The 13863-nt window shown below is 41.8% G+C and overlaps 2 protein-coding genes and 1 long non-coding RNA gene across 5 annotated transcripts in view; 2 read left to right on the forward strand and 1 right to left on the reverse strand.

The window, feature by feature from the left end:
- LOC146425002 (uncharacterized) overlaps nucleotides 1-4650 on the reverse strand; it is a 42795-nt gene extending 38145 nt beyond the window's left edge. The window contains exons 1-3 of one of the 2 annotated variants that reach the window (XR_014847066.1): nucleotides 4516-4650; nucleotides 2017-2059; nucleotides 1043-1258 (exon numbers count right to left, since the gene is read on the reverse strand). This is a non-coding gene — a long non-coding RNA (uncharacterized LOC146425002). Of the gene's footprint in view, nucleotides 1-1042; nucleotides 1259-2016; nucleotides 2060-4515 lie in introns of those variants that run through there. The other variant, XR_014847065.1, reaches the window with a different exon arrangement.
- A 97-nt stretch (nucleotides 4651-4747) lies between these two features.
- On the forward strand, nucleotides 4748-9296 carry LOC146425004 (molybdopterin synthase sulfur carrier subunit-like). 2 transcript variants are annotated; one of them, XM_085043533.1, is made up of 4 exons: nucleotides 4748-4869; nucleotides 5217-5338; nucleotides 7952-8098; nucleotides 9175-9296. In XM_085043533.1, the coding sequence occupies exons 1-3, from the start codon at nucleotides 4858-4860 to the stop codon at nucleotides 8076-8078; spliced, it is 261 nt and encodes an 86-aa protein (XP_084899659.1). In that variant the 5' UTR covers nucleotides 4748-4857; the 3' UTR covers nucleotides 8079-8098; nucleotides 9175-9296. The 2 variants fall into 2 exon arrangements, with proteins under 2 accessions (XP_084899659.1, XP_084899658.1); XM_085043532.1 differs by lacking the exon at nucleotides 9175-9296 and adding an exon at nucleotides 8198-8322.
- LOC146425005 (molybdopterin synthase catalytic subunit) lies at nucleotides 9175-13088 on the forward strand. Its single transcript, XM_085043531.1, has 4 exons — nucleotides 9175-9310; nucleotides 10183-10336; nucleotides 11732-11855; nucleotides 12980-13088. Exons 1-4 carry the CDS (start codon nucleotides 9190-9192, stop codon nucleotides 13046-13048), a joined length of 468 nt encoding a protein of 155 aa, XP_084899657.1. The 5' UTR covers nucleotides 9175-9189; the 3' UTR covers nucleotides 13049-13088.
- Nucleotides 13089-13863: the final 775 nt, after the last annotated feature.

The following is a 13863-nucleotide window of genomic DNA, read 5'->3' on the forward strand; positions in this document are numbered from 1 at the left end:
TAGCCAGGAAGTTCAATACAAGGTACTTTCAAATACGAGTTTCTGTGGGTTAAAACTTGCACTTTCCTTTGGCATCAAAGTTTGCAGTTTTTATCTTAGCATCAACACTGAATGCCTAATATCTTTTCCTGTCATTCTTCAGAGCTTGTGTTGTACCATTTAATAATCATCCAGAACTCCATAACTGGCTAGATTTGAATGACGGTGATGTGCATTCTAATTTAATACAAGCTTGAGCTACCTTTTTGAGCAAAGAACAGTATAAAAATAAAAGAGGTCATCTCTTTAGGAATACTGTAGTTGCCAACAGAAAATAAAAATACTTTATGCAAACCCTGAAAATTTGTGGATTTTTAAAATCTCATTGAAGAAGTTACACATTTCACTTACTGCTGTTGCTCAATAAAAATAAATTCTTGTAGAAAAGACTTGCCCATAAATGAGACAGTTGAACAGAAAGACTTGTGTGCCTATGAATTATAGTTCTGTACTGCTTATACTCTCTGACTTAAAGCTGTGTATTCTTTCTCTGTACTTGTGCAATGCAATTATATTAGAAGGTCCTCTTAAAACTGGGTGATCTATTGGTTTAGGGAGTTAAAGATTAATTCCAGATGTAGCCATGCTCTTCTAGCCCTTCAAAAAATAACTACTGCACCATCTGTTTTGTAATAGACAATTTCAAAGAGTGCCAAGGGGAATGTTAAATACATTGGTCAAACGGCCACATATACCTCACACACACAGGAATCCTAGAGGTCACAGTGCCTCAGACAGATTCATATTTTCAAGTCTTTCTCTCCATTGTTCCACTACGGAAACTCAAGGAACAGGTCTCCTTCCTCCAAAAATAGGAAGGAGATGTTTTCCAGATTATTACCAGTGTTGACATGTATGAAGCCAGATTCAGACCTTAATTCAGAGGAATGAGTGGAATTCGCAGTGACATGTCCCCTATACCTGCCTGACTTTTGGATTCTTGTAGGTTATTCCAAATGGCTCAGTGAAGTTTATTTGGGTTGGGGGTGTTACTTTTTTTTTTTCTCTTTAACTTTTTAAAATGAACTTAGTAGCAAGAATTTAATGCTAAACTCACTTCAGATTTGGCTAGTTGGCCAAGAAAAATGAAGGGTGAATGAGGTAATGAAGGGTTATTCCATGCCATGAACGATAATTTTTATTTTTCCTGGTTATTTCAGGAAGCTTGAAGTAAAGGTATTCTCTCTGTTCTTCTAAATAAAGTCTTATGCATCAATATCTACATCTCAAGCGCACAAAAAAAAGAGCATTCAGGTTTGCCTGAATCAACATGACCTAAATTCTTCACAACAGAACTGGAGTAAAAAACATTCTCTGAAGATTTCCCAAGTATAAATCTGAACTTCAGAGCTGCAACTTATGATTTATACCAAACAATCCTGAGAAAAGGTCTGAAATGAAAACAAAAAGAAACAGAAAATCTGCTAGAAATTAGACAATCACAATCTTGTGCAGTCCTAGAGAGACTTTTTTCTGCAGTGACATTAGGTAAATCATTGGTAAAAAAGAATTAAACATTAACAACATGTCTCCAGTTCATTCCTCTTTGGTTTTTCCAGTGCATCCAGTCATATTTTATACCAATTCTTGTAATAAGCTGTTACAAAATTAGTTTAGGACTAGCAGACTAGTGTACCCATTTAAGTATTGTTGACTTTGCTGTGGTTCTCTCTATTCAACATCACATGCAGACATTCAATATCACATGCACAATCAGTGCTTTAGACTGTAAGCACAGTGTGTGGGCATACTCCAGCTACATCTAAAAGTTCAAAGTATGCTGCTGGTAAGTAAGAAAGAAATTAGTAGGAAAAACATCCCATTATGATTTGTTAGTATTATTAGAACTGAATTACTTTAAACCACAGGCTATTTGGATAGTGTAAGAGAGTTCCTCACATACAGGAAAATTTGCACTTTTTCAGTATTAAAACATTATTAAAACAAAGAAAAGTTGGAAAGTGGAATAAGAAATACCTATTTTGGAGGACTTCCTAACAGCTTTTGAAATTGAAGACATCTGAAAGAAATACATTCTGCAAGGCCAATGTACGTATTGGTGTGGGAGGATACATACACACCTTTCAGCTACAGAAAAGTAACTCTTGGAACTAGATGTTATACATTGCAGATACTCATATTCCAAACCAAAAGCTGCAAGAAGAAAACAGTGCCTGAAAGAAGCATACAGAACAGGAAATATTTTAAGGGAAAATCAAATAGAGCTAGTCTATAAAAGCATGGATAGTTTTGAATCCTGGTCTCTACAGAGCTAACATATCTCCTCCAGAGCTATAAAAACATCTCTTATTTAATCTTAGGTAGGTATCTGTACTATCCTCCCAAAAAACACCAAACAAACAATCAAACAAAATCAATTTGGGTAACTCATTCTTGTAAACCAAGCAGTGTAGCTGTCCCACCTCTTACTGAGGTGGATGTTCCTGGAAGATAAGAGCTCCAGAATAAAGAGGTATTATTGGGAGAATTTTGTTTTAGACACTAATAATACACCTCATCTTAATTCCTGGTTTTGCTTAAACCAGGATTTCTAGCTACTTCTTATCTGTTCTAGAACATAGTCAATAGATCATAAGAGTCCCAAATCCTACTCTATTCCTCTCCTTTCTAGGCACATAATATGCCTTTAAAAAAGAAAATCCAGAAATTCGCTGACAGTAACTCTTCTCTACTTCTTCTCTAGTTGTCTTAACAGCAAATGTACAGATAAATCCTTGAAAGCTCACTGTTTTCTAGCTGAAAGGCTAATTTTCTACACCTGAGCACAACACTCCTCCACTCTAAGAACAGCTGCGGTACACCTTTTGCATGGGAAAAATGTTTCAGCCACTTGCTAGCTACTGGCTGGGTCACACACACCATGTCAAAGTGATCTATTCAATTTAAGATGTATAGATCCAAAATTACACAGCCCAGAGAAAAAAAGAATGCAATTATTTCATTCACTTGACACATTGTGTGCTAAGGAGAGTTCAATTTGTAACACCAGTTAATCATTCACAAAGAAGAACACAGTTTTAAAAAGTAACTTATTTGTTCCTCACAGCAGAGGATTAAGACACAATGTACTGAATAACTGGTGCAATACAAATGCTCCGCAGAAATTATTGTATTTCTATCACACACTTTTTGGAAAATGTAATCACTTTAACTTTCATTGTGCTTGTAGCTCAGAGGCAAGAATTATTATGCAGAAAAGTCTGCTTCCTTTCTCAGCCATCTTTTTGGTTGAGGACTTTTTTTTGTTTTACTGACACTTCTGCATCCAGCAAAGATTGACGTTTGTTTCCAGAGAAGGGCAACAGAGCTGGCGAAGGGTCTTCAGCACAAGTCCTAGGAGGAGTGGCTGGGAGAGCTGGGGTTGTTTAGCCTTCAGAAAAAGGAGGCTCAGGGGAGACCTTACCACTCTCTACAGCTCCCTGAAAGGAGACTGTAGGCAGGTGTGACTTGGTCTCTTCTCCCAAGGTAAGGAGCAACAGGACAAGAGGAAAGGGCCTCAACTCGCTCCAGGGGAGGACTAGTTTGTATATAAGGAACAACTACTTCACTGAAAGGGTGATTATGCATTGGGAGAGGCTGCTCAGGAAGGTGGTGGAATCACTGGCCCTAGAGGAGTTCAAAAAGCATGTGGTATGGCTCCCAGGGACATGGTCTAGTGGTGAACACAGTGGTGCTGGGGTAATGACTGGACTGGATCTCAGAGGTATTTTCTAACCTTAACAATTTTATGACACCAGCTCAAATCACAATTACTGACCACAAACTCTGTGCTGCTGATGACAGGAGAAATGGGTATGTCTTTACAAACGACTAGATACTAGATACTAGACTAGAAAGAACCATTCAGGTTCTGGAAGAATGGGTGTGGGAGTACATGTTGGAGCAGAGATATGTAGCATGCCCATCTGAAAGGCTGTATCTTCCTTGCACCTCACCCAATGTGGAAAGTAGGAAGGTGCTTAGAATCAATGGAGGCCATGCCCCCTAAAAACTCGAGAGACCCCAGATTGATATGGCCCAGTCGGATCTTCCTAGTTTTGAGTAAAGCTGATTTTTGCAGGACTCCTCTGGCCTTTGGCACCATGATTTTCTGCAGACTCATAACAACTGTGGACTTGCCGTCCCCCTGCAGGAGCTCCTCCATTTCTGTTGTGAGGTTACCGGTGTCAGCAGACGAACACTACAGAAATAACCCTGGCTCCCCTCAAGGAACCGTTTTGGAGCACAGCTGTGCCCTGGAACAACTGCTGCGGGTTTCTCGGCAGCACTTTCTGCGTGCCCCATGCCACTCTCCCCTCGCGGGGCGAGCCAGCATTCTCCCACCCTGCTGTCCTTGTGTGCCTAGCTACTGAGGGCAGAGGGGCAGCTGCCCATCCCCGGGCTGAAACAGGCCCTAGCCCTGAAATCCTGTGCCAACACTGAAACGGATTCGTGGCTTTTACACGCCAACTATACCTCTCCTGTGCACTGAGTAGATGTTTAACACGTGCAAGGCTGTGGACGGGTAAAGTTTACAAACATCTGCAATCCCGATGTGCGCGGGGCTCCGAGTCGCCTTGAAAATCCGGCTCGTAAAGTGCTGTACCCAAAGCCTGCGTTCGGGGGCAAAGCCGCGGCCTCTCCCACGCTCGCCACCCAGCCGTGCGGCGGGAAGGCGGCGGCGCTGCCCGGCCCGGCCCGCAGCGGGCCCGCGGCACTCCGGGCCAGGCCGCAAGGGGCGGGCCGGGCCGCTCGCCCGGGCGCAGGCGCCGCCGTGGGTCCTCGGCGGAGGGCAGCTCGCCCCGGGACGGCGGCTCCATGCGCTGCCAGGTAGGTGCAACCTGCCGGCGACCCCGGGGGCTGGTCCGGCCGGAGGCTTGGTCGCTGCCGGGCAGGACGGCGGGACTCCCTCTGCCCCTGGCCCCGGCGGGCGGCGGGAGCGGCCTGGGCGGCGGGAGCGCTGCTCGGATCCGCGGTCACTCACCGCCGCCCGGCTTCCCCGCCTTGCCCCCGCTGTCCTGACAGCCGGGGCAGGAGATACGCGGCAGAGGCGATCAGTATCGAGAAAAGCCTGGGCAAGCTTTTCCTGGCGCTCAGGTTCCGGTTGTGTGCTGGCGTTTTGGGAGCGGGTTTGGGGCAGGCCCCTCTCCCCTGAGCGCTGTTTGTTCCCTGGGCAGGTCTCGGTGCTGTATTTCGCCAGGAGCGCCGAGCTGGCGGGGCTGCGCTGCGAGACCCTCTCGGTGCCACGGCAGATCACCTCTCTGCAGCTCTGGGAGGAGATCGTCAAGGTCCACCCCAGGTATCCAGCAAGTTACCCTTGAGGTGCACAGAAAAACGTGGCTGGAGTATTTTAGTTTTTAGTTTTTTTAAATACAAATTTGGCGTTTAGCGTTGAGCTGGAACACACAGCAGTACTTTGACAGCAGGAAGCCAGTGATGTTACCTTCTTTTGGTAACCTGCACCAAGTGTTTTGTGTTTTGCGCAGCTGGAAACGTTGTAACTTTATGTATACACAAGGAAAGCCCGGGTCCTGTCTATGTACCCAAAACTGGCCCTGCAGGGTGCACATGGCCCGAACCTGAAAACTGTACTGTGTTATTAGCCTGTGGACAAGGTGAGGTGTCCCAAGAAGGGAACAAGCACAGCCAGGACAATAAATAAGAAATAAATGATAATATGCAGGTGTTTTCAATCACTTAGGTTAGACATCAGGAATAAATTCTCCATTGAAAGAGACATTGGGATGGGCTGCCCAGAGAGGTGGTGTAATCACTGTCCTTGGAGGTGTCTAAGGAAAGACTGGACTTGGTGCCACGGTCTAGTTGACATGGTGATGTTCAGTCATAGGTTGGATTTGATGATCTCAGAGTGTTTTTCAAACCTAATTGATTCTGTGATTATCTTTAACTGTACTGTAAGCCGTTGGTCTGAGCTTATTGCAAACTGTGGAGGGCGTGTCAAGAAGGGAACTGAAGCCCTCACAGACTTCCAGCCACTCAACCCTGCACACAGCAAATAGGTTCAGCCTCTTTCAATGTCCTCTGCTTTGAAAAATACCCACACCACTGCTGGTTGTGTTTCACAAGGAGTCTGGTCCTGATAGAGCACTGTGTGTGCTGTAAGGGCCTCTGCAGCACTGGTGCTCTTTAGGATGTCTATAAAAATGTCCCCTCTGTTTAAGGCTGAGGGAAAGATGCTCTGTCTTGTCAAGAATGAGCCTGGTAGACAAAGGTGCAACACCATTTAGGAGGGATAGATGGGGGTAAAAAAAGAAGGTATAAAAGAGGTTGTGGTCTTCAGGATTTAGTGCTCAGTGCTCTGAAATTTCCATAATTTTGGACTTAGGTGTCAAAGTCTTCCTTTAGGCACAACCTTTCTTTAATAAGATACTCTCAAATACTATGAAAAAAATAAACTATTTAGCAGTGGTATCTGTTTCCAAGTGAGAAATTCTTAATAAATTGCCGGACCAGGGGCCTTTTCCTCACAGAGAATTGAAATTAAGTGTGCTTGAGTGGGTGTGGCAGTAGAGAATGTGTGTATTTTACTTTGCAGCCTATTCCTCTGTGTCAGAAGTGGCAGCAGCACCGTTGGTCATTTTACCATAATTTCTTAACTTTGTCCTTTTATGAATGATGACTTGGGGCAGTATAATTTCCATTTGCAGTTACTTCACAGCGGCCTTCTTGAAAAATGCTTCTGTTCCTAGCTTTTCTGGAAAAACTCAATATAATTGTAGGGCATTGACCACAGACTTCTATTCACATTGCTAGTGGATATTCAAATTGCAGCTTCAGCATGCTTGACAGTGCTCTTCTGTTCCAGCCGTTTCCCGAATTAATTAGCCTGCAAGGGACTTTAATTAGAGCCCATCCTTCTATTGCGCACTTCAGTTTCATGGCTGTGTGCAGTTCTTTAGTGGCTCGCTTTGCTTTCATACAATCCCTCCTCTTCAGTCTGCCCTCTGAGTCAGTGCTACTGTGTTTTGCTCAGCCTGTGCCTTGCCTACTTTTGTCTATCTGGCTGTTAGGAAATAAGATGATTTTTACTTATTCTCTTTTTGTATGCTTACTTGTTTCTAGGCAATACAGCTCAGCTGGCTGTGCCAGATTTTGTAGTCTCAAACAAGAACTGTTACCATGCCTGCACCATGTCAAGTAAAATGCTGGCATTCTTTTTTCTAGTGTCTTTCTGCCATGGCCCTCATGCTTGCTGTGTAATTGCACTTAGCCATGGAAATGACTCCCTGCCTCATAGTATCCAGAGCTATGGACTCTCACAGAAACATCTTACAAAAAAAAACATGTAGAAGATCTGCCAGAAGATGCATCACATTTGCCTTAGTTCTGTGGCCACTGCTTATCAATAGCAGATTTGAGACCTGTAACTACAGAAGACTCAAAGCTTCATTAATTCTTAGCATACACAAGAAGAGCAACTCTTTGACCATTGAATCTTCATAAGATTGCATGAACTGCATCCCAGAATACTTCTTGGCGTGTAAGAAAATTGCTCCAGCCCAACTAGACTGCATCAGGGCAATACATCCTTCTAATCTGGACCTGGGTGGTTGTTGCCTCTTGAGTTACCAACTTTTTTTGTTGTAAACTGCTGAACTTGGTCTGGTGCACCTTAGTTTGTTCTGACATAGGCTTACAACAAATCCAATTCCTGACTTCTGAAAATTATACTGATTTCATTTCTTCTCAACCACTAAGAAAGAAAATCCAAGATTGGGGGTGGGTGTTTATTGTATTTTTGACAGTATCTTGGAAGCAAAGTTGTGTAAGGCTCAGTGGTTTTTACCTCAGCTGCTGTAGACTGTGCACCTGTTTGTTGTTTAATGAAATCTCGTGGTTAAATGCAAACCTTGTTTGGAAACCTATTTGTGCTCTTGCCAATCCCCTTCAGGCTTGCTGACATCCGGGATCAAGTGGTTTTTGCTGTTCGGCAGGAGTACGTGCTTCTTGGAGAACAGCTCCTGGTCCTGCAGCCTGGGGACGAGGTTGCCATCATCCCACCAATTAGTGGAGGCTGAACCTGCCCGAGTTCTGTTAGGTAGGTATCACTCATTGCTTAATTTCCTGTGCAGTGTAATCCTGTGCTAAAATACCTTGTGAATTCTCTGTGATATTACAGGAACCTTTTCTTGTTTAGGTCCAGAGATGTGATTGCAATTCTCCCCCTCCATCCCAGTACTTTTGAGAGAACCCAACTTGTGTTTCCGTCTGGAGAGTACAGTTGTGCTGAGCAGGAACTATAAGCCAGTGCACCAGTAAATGATTAACACGTGCAGTAAATGGAAGACACTTGCCAGAGAGGTCAGGCATTGCTTTGAATCTGGATTTTAGGTCTTGTTACTCTTTCCTGGTTGTTTCTTCCTACCAATAGATACTTGGCTTGGCTAAGTAAGATAATAATGAAAAACTTCCTGCCACTTTTTAACAGAAAAGATAATATAGAAAAAAATAATTGACTGCTGCTTAGGAATTTTGTTAGTTTGTTGCTGTAAAAAGAGGTATCCTAAGAACAGCTTTGTTTCTTTGCCTACTTTCAGATGCCAGTCCATCTACTTACTGCAGTTTTTTCCATTGCCGCTGCTCAAAATACTTCTCTTTCTTAGGTGACCTGATGGCTGGTCTTTACTCAGAAGAGTTAGAAGTGTCTCATGTGTGACTGAAACAGCCTGATAGTATGAAGTCCTTGAGAGCATACTTAACTTTAGGGTTAGAACTCTAATCCATGTTTATCAGAAATCTGTTTTAAACTGTTTGACTTGATCAGTAGGAGAGACTGATGATATTGCCACAGATTTACCTGCACTACACAGTGGTCTGTTCTAGTTGAATGTACTTTTAAACCAGGGCCTCAGGTAATTATAGTTTTAACCCATTGTACCAGACTTTCCCATCAGAAAGAAATATGTATGCATTTAAACCAGGTCATTGCTCATTATTTGCAGTTAATATTCTCTCAGTAAAACTGCTGAGAAGTGAATTTCTCATGTAGACTAGTCTCTTGGGCCAATAGATAGTGCCTGCGTTCTGCATAAATTGGGGCATCAGCACTTGATAAATAGCAGTTAGCTGATACTAGTATCTCCAGAAACAGCAAAACAGTCTGTTTGGTTTCAGTTTTTCTGGTGAGATATGGAAGAAACTGAAGATGTGCCAAAAGATTTTATCAAGCTCAAGTCTGAAAAGCTCTCTGTAGATGAAGTGTCAGAGCTGGTCGTTTCACCATACTGTGGGGCAGTGTCTCTGTTCATTGGTGAGTTTAATATTTGTGAGCTAGATCTCTGGGTATGTCAATAGTCTAATAAATGGAACCTGGGTTGTCCATGTCCCAGACTTGTTCTCAAATAAATCAATTACTGGTCTGAACCCAGGATGTTTAGGAACCATGTTCTGAATTATTAGAGCAAGACCATGGTGGCTCTTCTATAGCTGCACTGGGCTGAAGTGGTGAGAAGGTTTTTGGCTGGTATGGCTATCCTAGGACTGAACAGAACAGCAGCTCTGGAGTACAGAACTGCTTGGGAGCTGTTCTCCTATTCCCTGGAATACAACTTGGTCAAGGTGGGAAATGGAATACTGTGGCTATGCCAGCCACATGTCCACACCTGTGTGCAAGGTCCTCTTAACTCAGATCTTAGTTGAAAGTGAAGTACTATTTTACCAATGGGCTGGTGAAAGTAAGACTGGTAGCTCTGTCCTGTGCTTAATGTGCATGGCATGTGTAAGAAAACCCCTTTGTGCTTAAATCTTAGGTGCTACTAGACTCCTAAATACTGGGCATTTAAAAATTGCATTGGCAAATGCCATTATAGCACCTTGGCAGTTACTACAGAAGATGTCCCAATCTTGGGCACTGTGGGCTGCAGACCTGTATAATGTGTAAACTAAATTCTTCCTTTTATAGTAAAGATTTATCTTGTTCAAATAATCTTGTTATGCAGCTGTGATTAGGGAAGGTTGTTTATATTTGCACAGTGCTGACTTTGACCATAGCAAGAGCTCCTGGGTTTTACTCAGTATTAATACAGTATATATTATTTTGCAATAAAAATATAATATGCATTATAAAGACACAATATGTATTCATTTACTCAGTGCTTTTAGTTGATAATTTATTTTTTTTAGGTACTACTAGAAATAATTTTGAAGGAAAAAAAGTGATTCACTTAGAATATGAAGCATATACTTCAATGGCAGAGACCGAAATAAAGAAAATCTGCACAGATGTTAGACAGAAATGGCCTTCAGTCAAGCATATTGCAGTGCACCATAGACTTGGGTATGTATGTCAAGACCCCACCCTTCTGTAACTGGAGAATTAATCTTTGTCTGGTGCATGGCTGTGCTCACAGAGGTGTAGAACCCTCAGGAGTGTTTAGGAACCATAGTGCGGCAAAGCTGGCTGCAAGATCAAGCTCTTGCTCTGGAGCTAAGTTTCAAATATTTTATTTTCAAATATATGTATATTGGTAGTGTTTGCTGGAGCCCACATTTAGCCTGGCAGGATCTTTGATGCTGGTTTGATGTTTTGACAGTGCAGAGAAAGAGTTGAAATTTCACTCCAGGGAAGGTGAGGCTGTTGGTTTGTTTTGTTCTTTATTTTTAAAAGGTGTGAAGTTGGCAGCACTTTCTTTTTTTCTTCTCTCTTCTGTCGAGGTGCTGCGGAATATCTTTATTATCAGATTTAAGTCAATTTATGCTATAAAAAGTCTGAAATCTTAGGCTCTGGGGCATAGTAATTGCCAGCCACATTTTTGGGACAACCTCCTGTTGTTCCTTGAATCTTGGATAAGCATTTTCCTTTAGCTTCAAAACTTGGAATACTAGTGTCTGACATACTCTTGGGCCTTCCATGTTTGTCATATTTCTCGCTGAAACTAGCAGGATTTGCAAAAATCCTGAAGGAGCTTAGCATGAGATTGCAAAGGGTAAGGTTCTAGGTCTGAGGGGTTGTTTCCCCAGATGTCCTCTACAGTCAACAGAGAGGGTGATTGCCTTGAGGGCAACTCAAAGCATTTGAGATTTCTTCATATGGATTGTGCTGGAGGAGTCTTACTATAGAGGGAGGATTGGGAGACAGATTTTGAGAATACTACAATTGCGAGCAGAAACACAAAACCTTATACTTTTAAGTTTGGAACACAACATACTAAGTAGGAAACTTCAGAATTTAAAATCAGAATTTATAAAAAGTTAGATTTCATTGCAAAATCTACATGGCATGAGGTACTTAATTTCTTCTTTCACGAATTGTTGTGCAAACTGAGATGATTTTTTAGGTTTTCAGATAAGAACTGGCTGTTCTAACTTGTTATTGTTCATTATTAAGCCAGCTTCCAGTGAGTTTCCTATGTATTGTTGCAAGTTAACAATTTCCGCCTTTTAATTCCATAGGCTTAATTTTAAAAAAAAGAAAGAATGGAAGAAAAAAGCCTATGTCTGGTGGGTTTATTTATTCTAAAGTGTGGAATTCTAACAGCTGGTACTGATTTTAGTTATGGTTTTCTTTCTTTTAAAAAGTGTATAATCTTTAGGATGTGGTTTGACGCTTGCTCAGTTTGAATGAGTCAGGAGAGCATGTGGCCAGAAAGCTGACGTGACATGGCTACAGCTTTTGGGTTCTCTTGATGTTAAGTGTTAGCTAAAGCTGCTGTTTTTCCTCTTCTCTCCCTAGTGTGGTTCCAATAACTGAAGCAAGTGTAATTATTGCAGTCTCCTCTCCACACAGAGCAGAATCCCTTGAAGCTGTAATGTACTGCATCAATACCTTAAAAGCATCTGTCCCAATATGGAAAAAGGTATGTTTGGGGACAAAATCAAGTTTAGGCTAGTCTTAGACGTCTGTGCTGTCTCAGAAGCATTACAGGCAGCAGCTGCTCCTGATGGTTGTGAGTATCGAGCACCAGTGAGTTTCCTCCAATGCAGCCTAACTGCGTATGTGGCAGTTAGAGCACCTGGAAGGTTCTCCTGTAGCTGTACCATCCAGCTCCTCTTTATTTTGAAGCCATCCTGGGGTCAAAGTGAAGGAGGCCTGAACTGTCTGCTTTTGAGAGGCAAAACTCAATTTTTCACAGGCTTGTGGAAGAACTTTGAGTAAGCTTTGCTTTGGGCAGCATTGCAGCTTGCGAGTCAAAGGAACATTTCTTGTCTTTCTCTTTTCCCCTCATCGCTGTGGCCTTGGGAAAGCACAAAGCATTAAGCAACAGCACACAATGAAAGGATGAGCAGAGGTCCCAAAGCTAGTTTAGGCACACAACAGTGTGGGGAGAAACCAGCCCAGGTTTAGAAAGAGCCTCATTGTATAACCACAGTGTTGCATGCAAGTAATGACCATTATCTCTGCCTTCTTTCCCCAGCAGAACTTGGCATGTGGTATTCTTGGCAGTGATATTCTCTGCACTACTCCACTTTTCTGATACCTCTTTGAGGAGACTGAAGTTCTGTGGTCTCAGAGTGAATAATCAGGGACTCAGAATTTGCTGCTTAGGACTGGACTGCAGCTGCGTAATCCAGTCTACCCTTAAGATCTAGTACTAGAGTATTGGTGTATTAATGTAATTTTTTTTTTAATATTGACATTTTGTTACATCTAAATACTCTTCTCAAAATGATGGTACAGTAGGTTAATGTGGCAGCATGAATGCTGTGTACTCTACAGCTTTTACATAATTTCATCTAAAGTTCTTTGTTGAATTAACTTCAGTATAGGTGGGCTCTTCTAAATTCAGTGGGGATCAGCCCAAGGTTCAGCCAAGTCCATATGTTCAAAGGGTAAAGCCCTCTTTTCCACTTGCTAGCCAAGTGCTGTGCAGTCCTGTTGTGATCAGTAAATAATAGTGGGATGGCTATTGAGTTATTTGGCCTGGTTTATGGCTGTATGTAGCAGACTCACAATATTTCCCATTCTTTGTTTATATTACAGGAGTTTTATGAGGATGAATATTCTTGGAAAGAAAACAAGGAATGCTTTTGGGCAAATTCAGAAAAATAACTGTATTCTTTTAAAAATAAAATGTTACTCTTCCTAATAAGCATACTTATCTTTGAGTTTTTTTGCAGAGAATCCATATGTTTCTAAACAGTTGTACTAGATGTTTCAATCTCAATCATTTAGTTTGGACTCCATGAAATGAATGAGTATTACTTGGCCGTTTTTGGTGTTCTTGACTCTCCTTTGAAATTGCCTTTTTGTGCATTTTAACATGGAGTTGGTTTTTAAAACAGTCTTCCCTGAAATTCTTGGTTGCAAGGTGTTCAGACCACTCTGTGATAAATACTGTTTTAATGCTTTTACCTTGGTAGTCTGTGTTCTCTGTCAGCATGGGGGGTCACCGCAGGACAATTGAATGTTTTTAGTCTCAAAGTTCTGAGAGGCTTAATTTTATATGACTACGGACTTAATTTTTAAGCTTTATGCTACTTTGACGTTCTTGTAACATGAATGCTACCTGAAGTAGATGAACTATTTTGGTACAGATGGAGAAGAAAATACAAACTGTACCCCATAGTTATGAACTTTTTAGTAGTGGTTATGTTCCAGTAACTGTCTCACTGAAACATTTTTACTGTGCAGCTGATATTACAAGTCCATTGCGTTAGAAAAATATGGATAGAGCTTCCTTCAAAGTTAAATCTAATACTCTACCTGCAAAAAACTTGCATTAGCAATAACATGCCAACCTGTAACTACTTAATCATGTCTACACAAAGTTTTGAAGCTGATTTTTTGTTTGTGTAGTTGTATGGTGCTGCAAGAAAAAAAAAGAACAAACCAACTATTGTTACAAATACAGAACTGTAGTGTAA

The sequence above is a fragment of the Lichenostomus cassidix genome, chromosome Z (assembly GCF_008360975.1).
Source record: "Lichenostomus cassidix isolate B80296 chromosome Z, HeHo_3.0, whole genome shotgun sequence".
Classification (NCBI taxonomy): Eukaryota; Metazoa; Chordata; class Aves; order Passeriformes; family Meliphagidae; genus Lichenostomus; species Lichenostomus cassidix.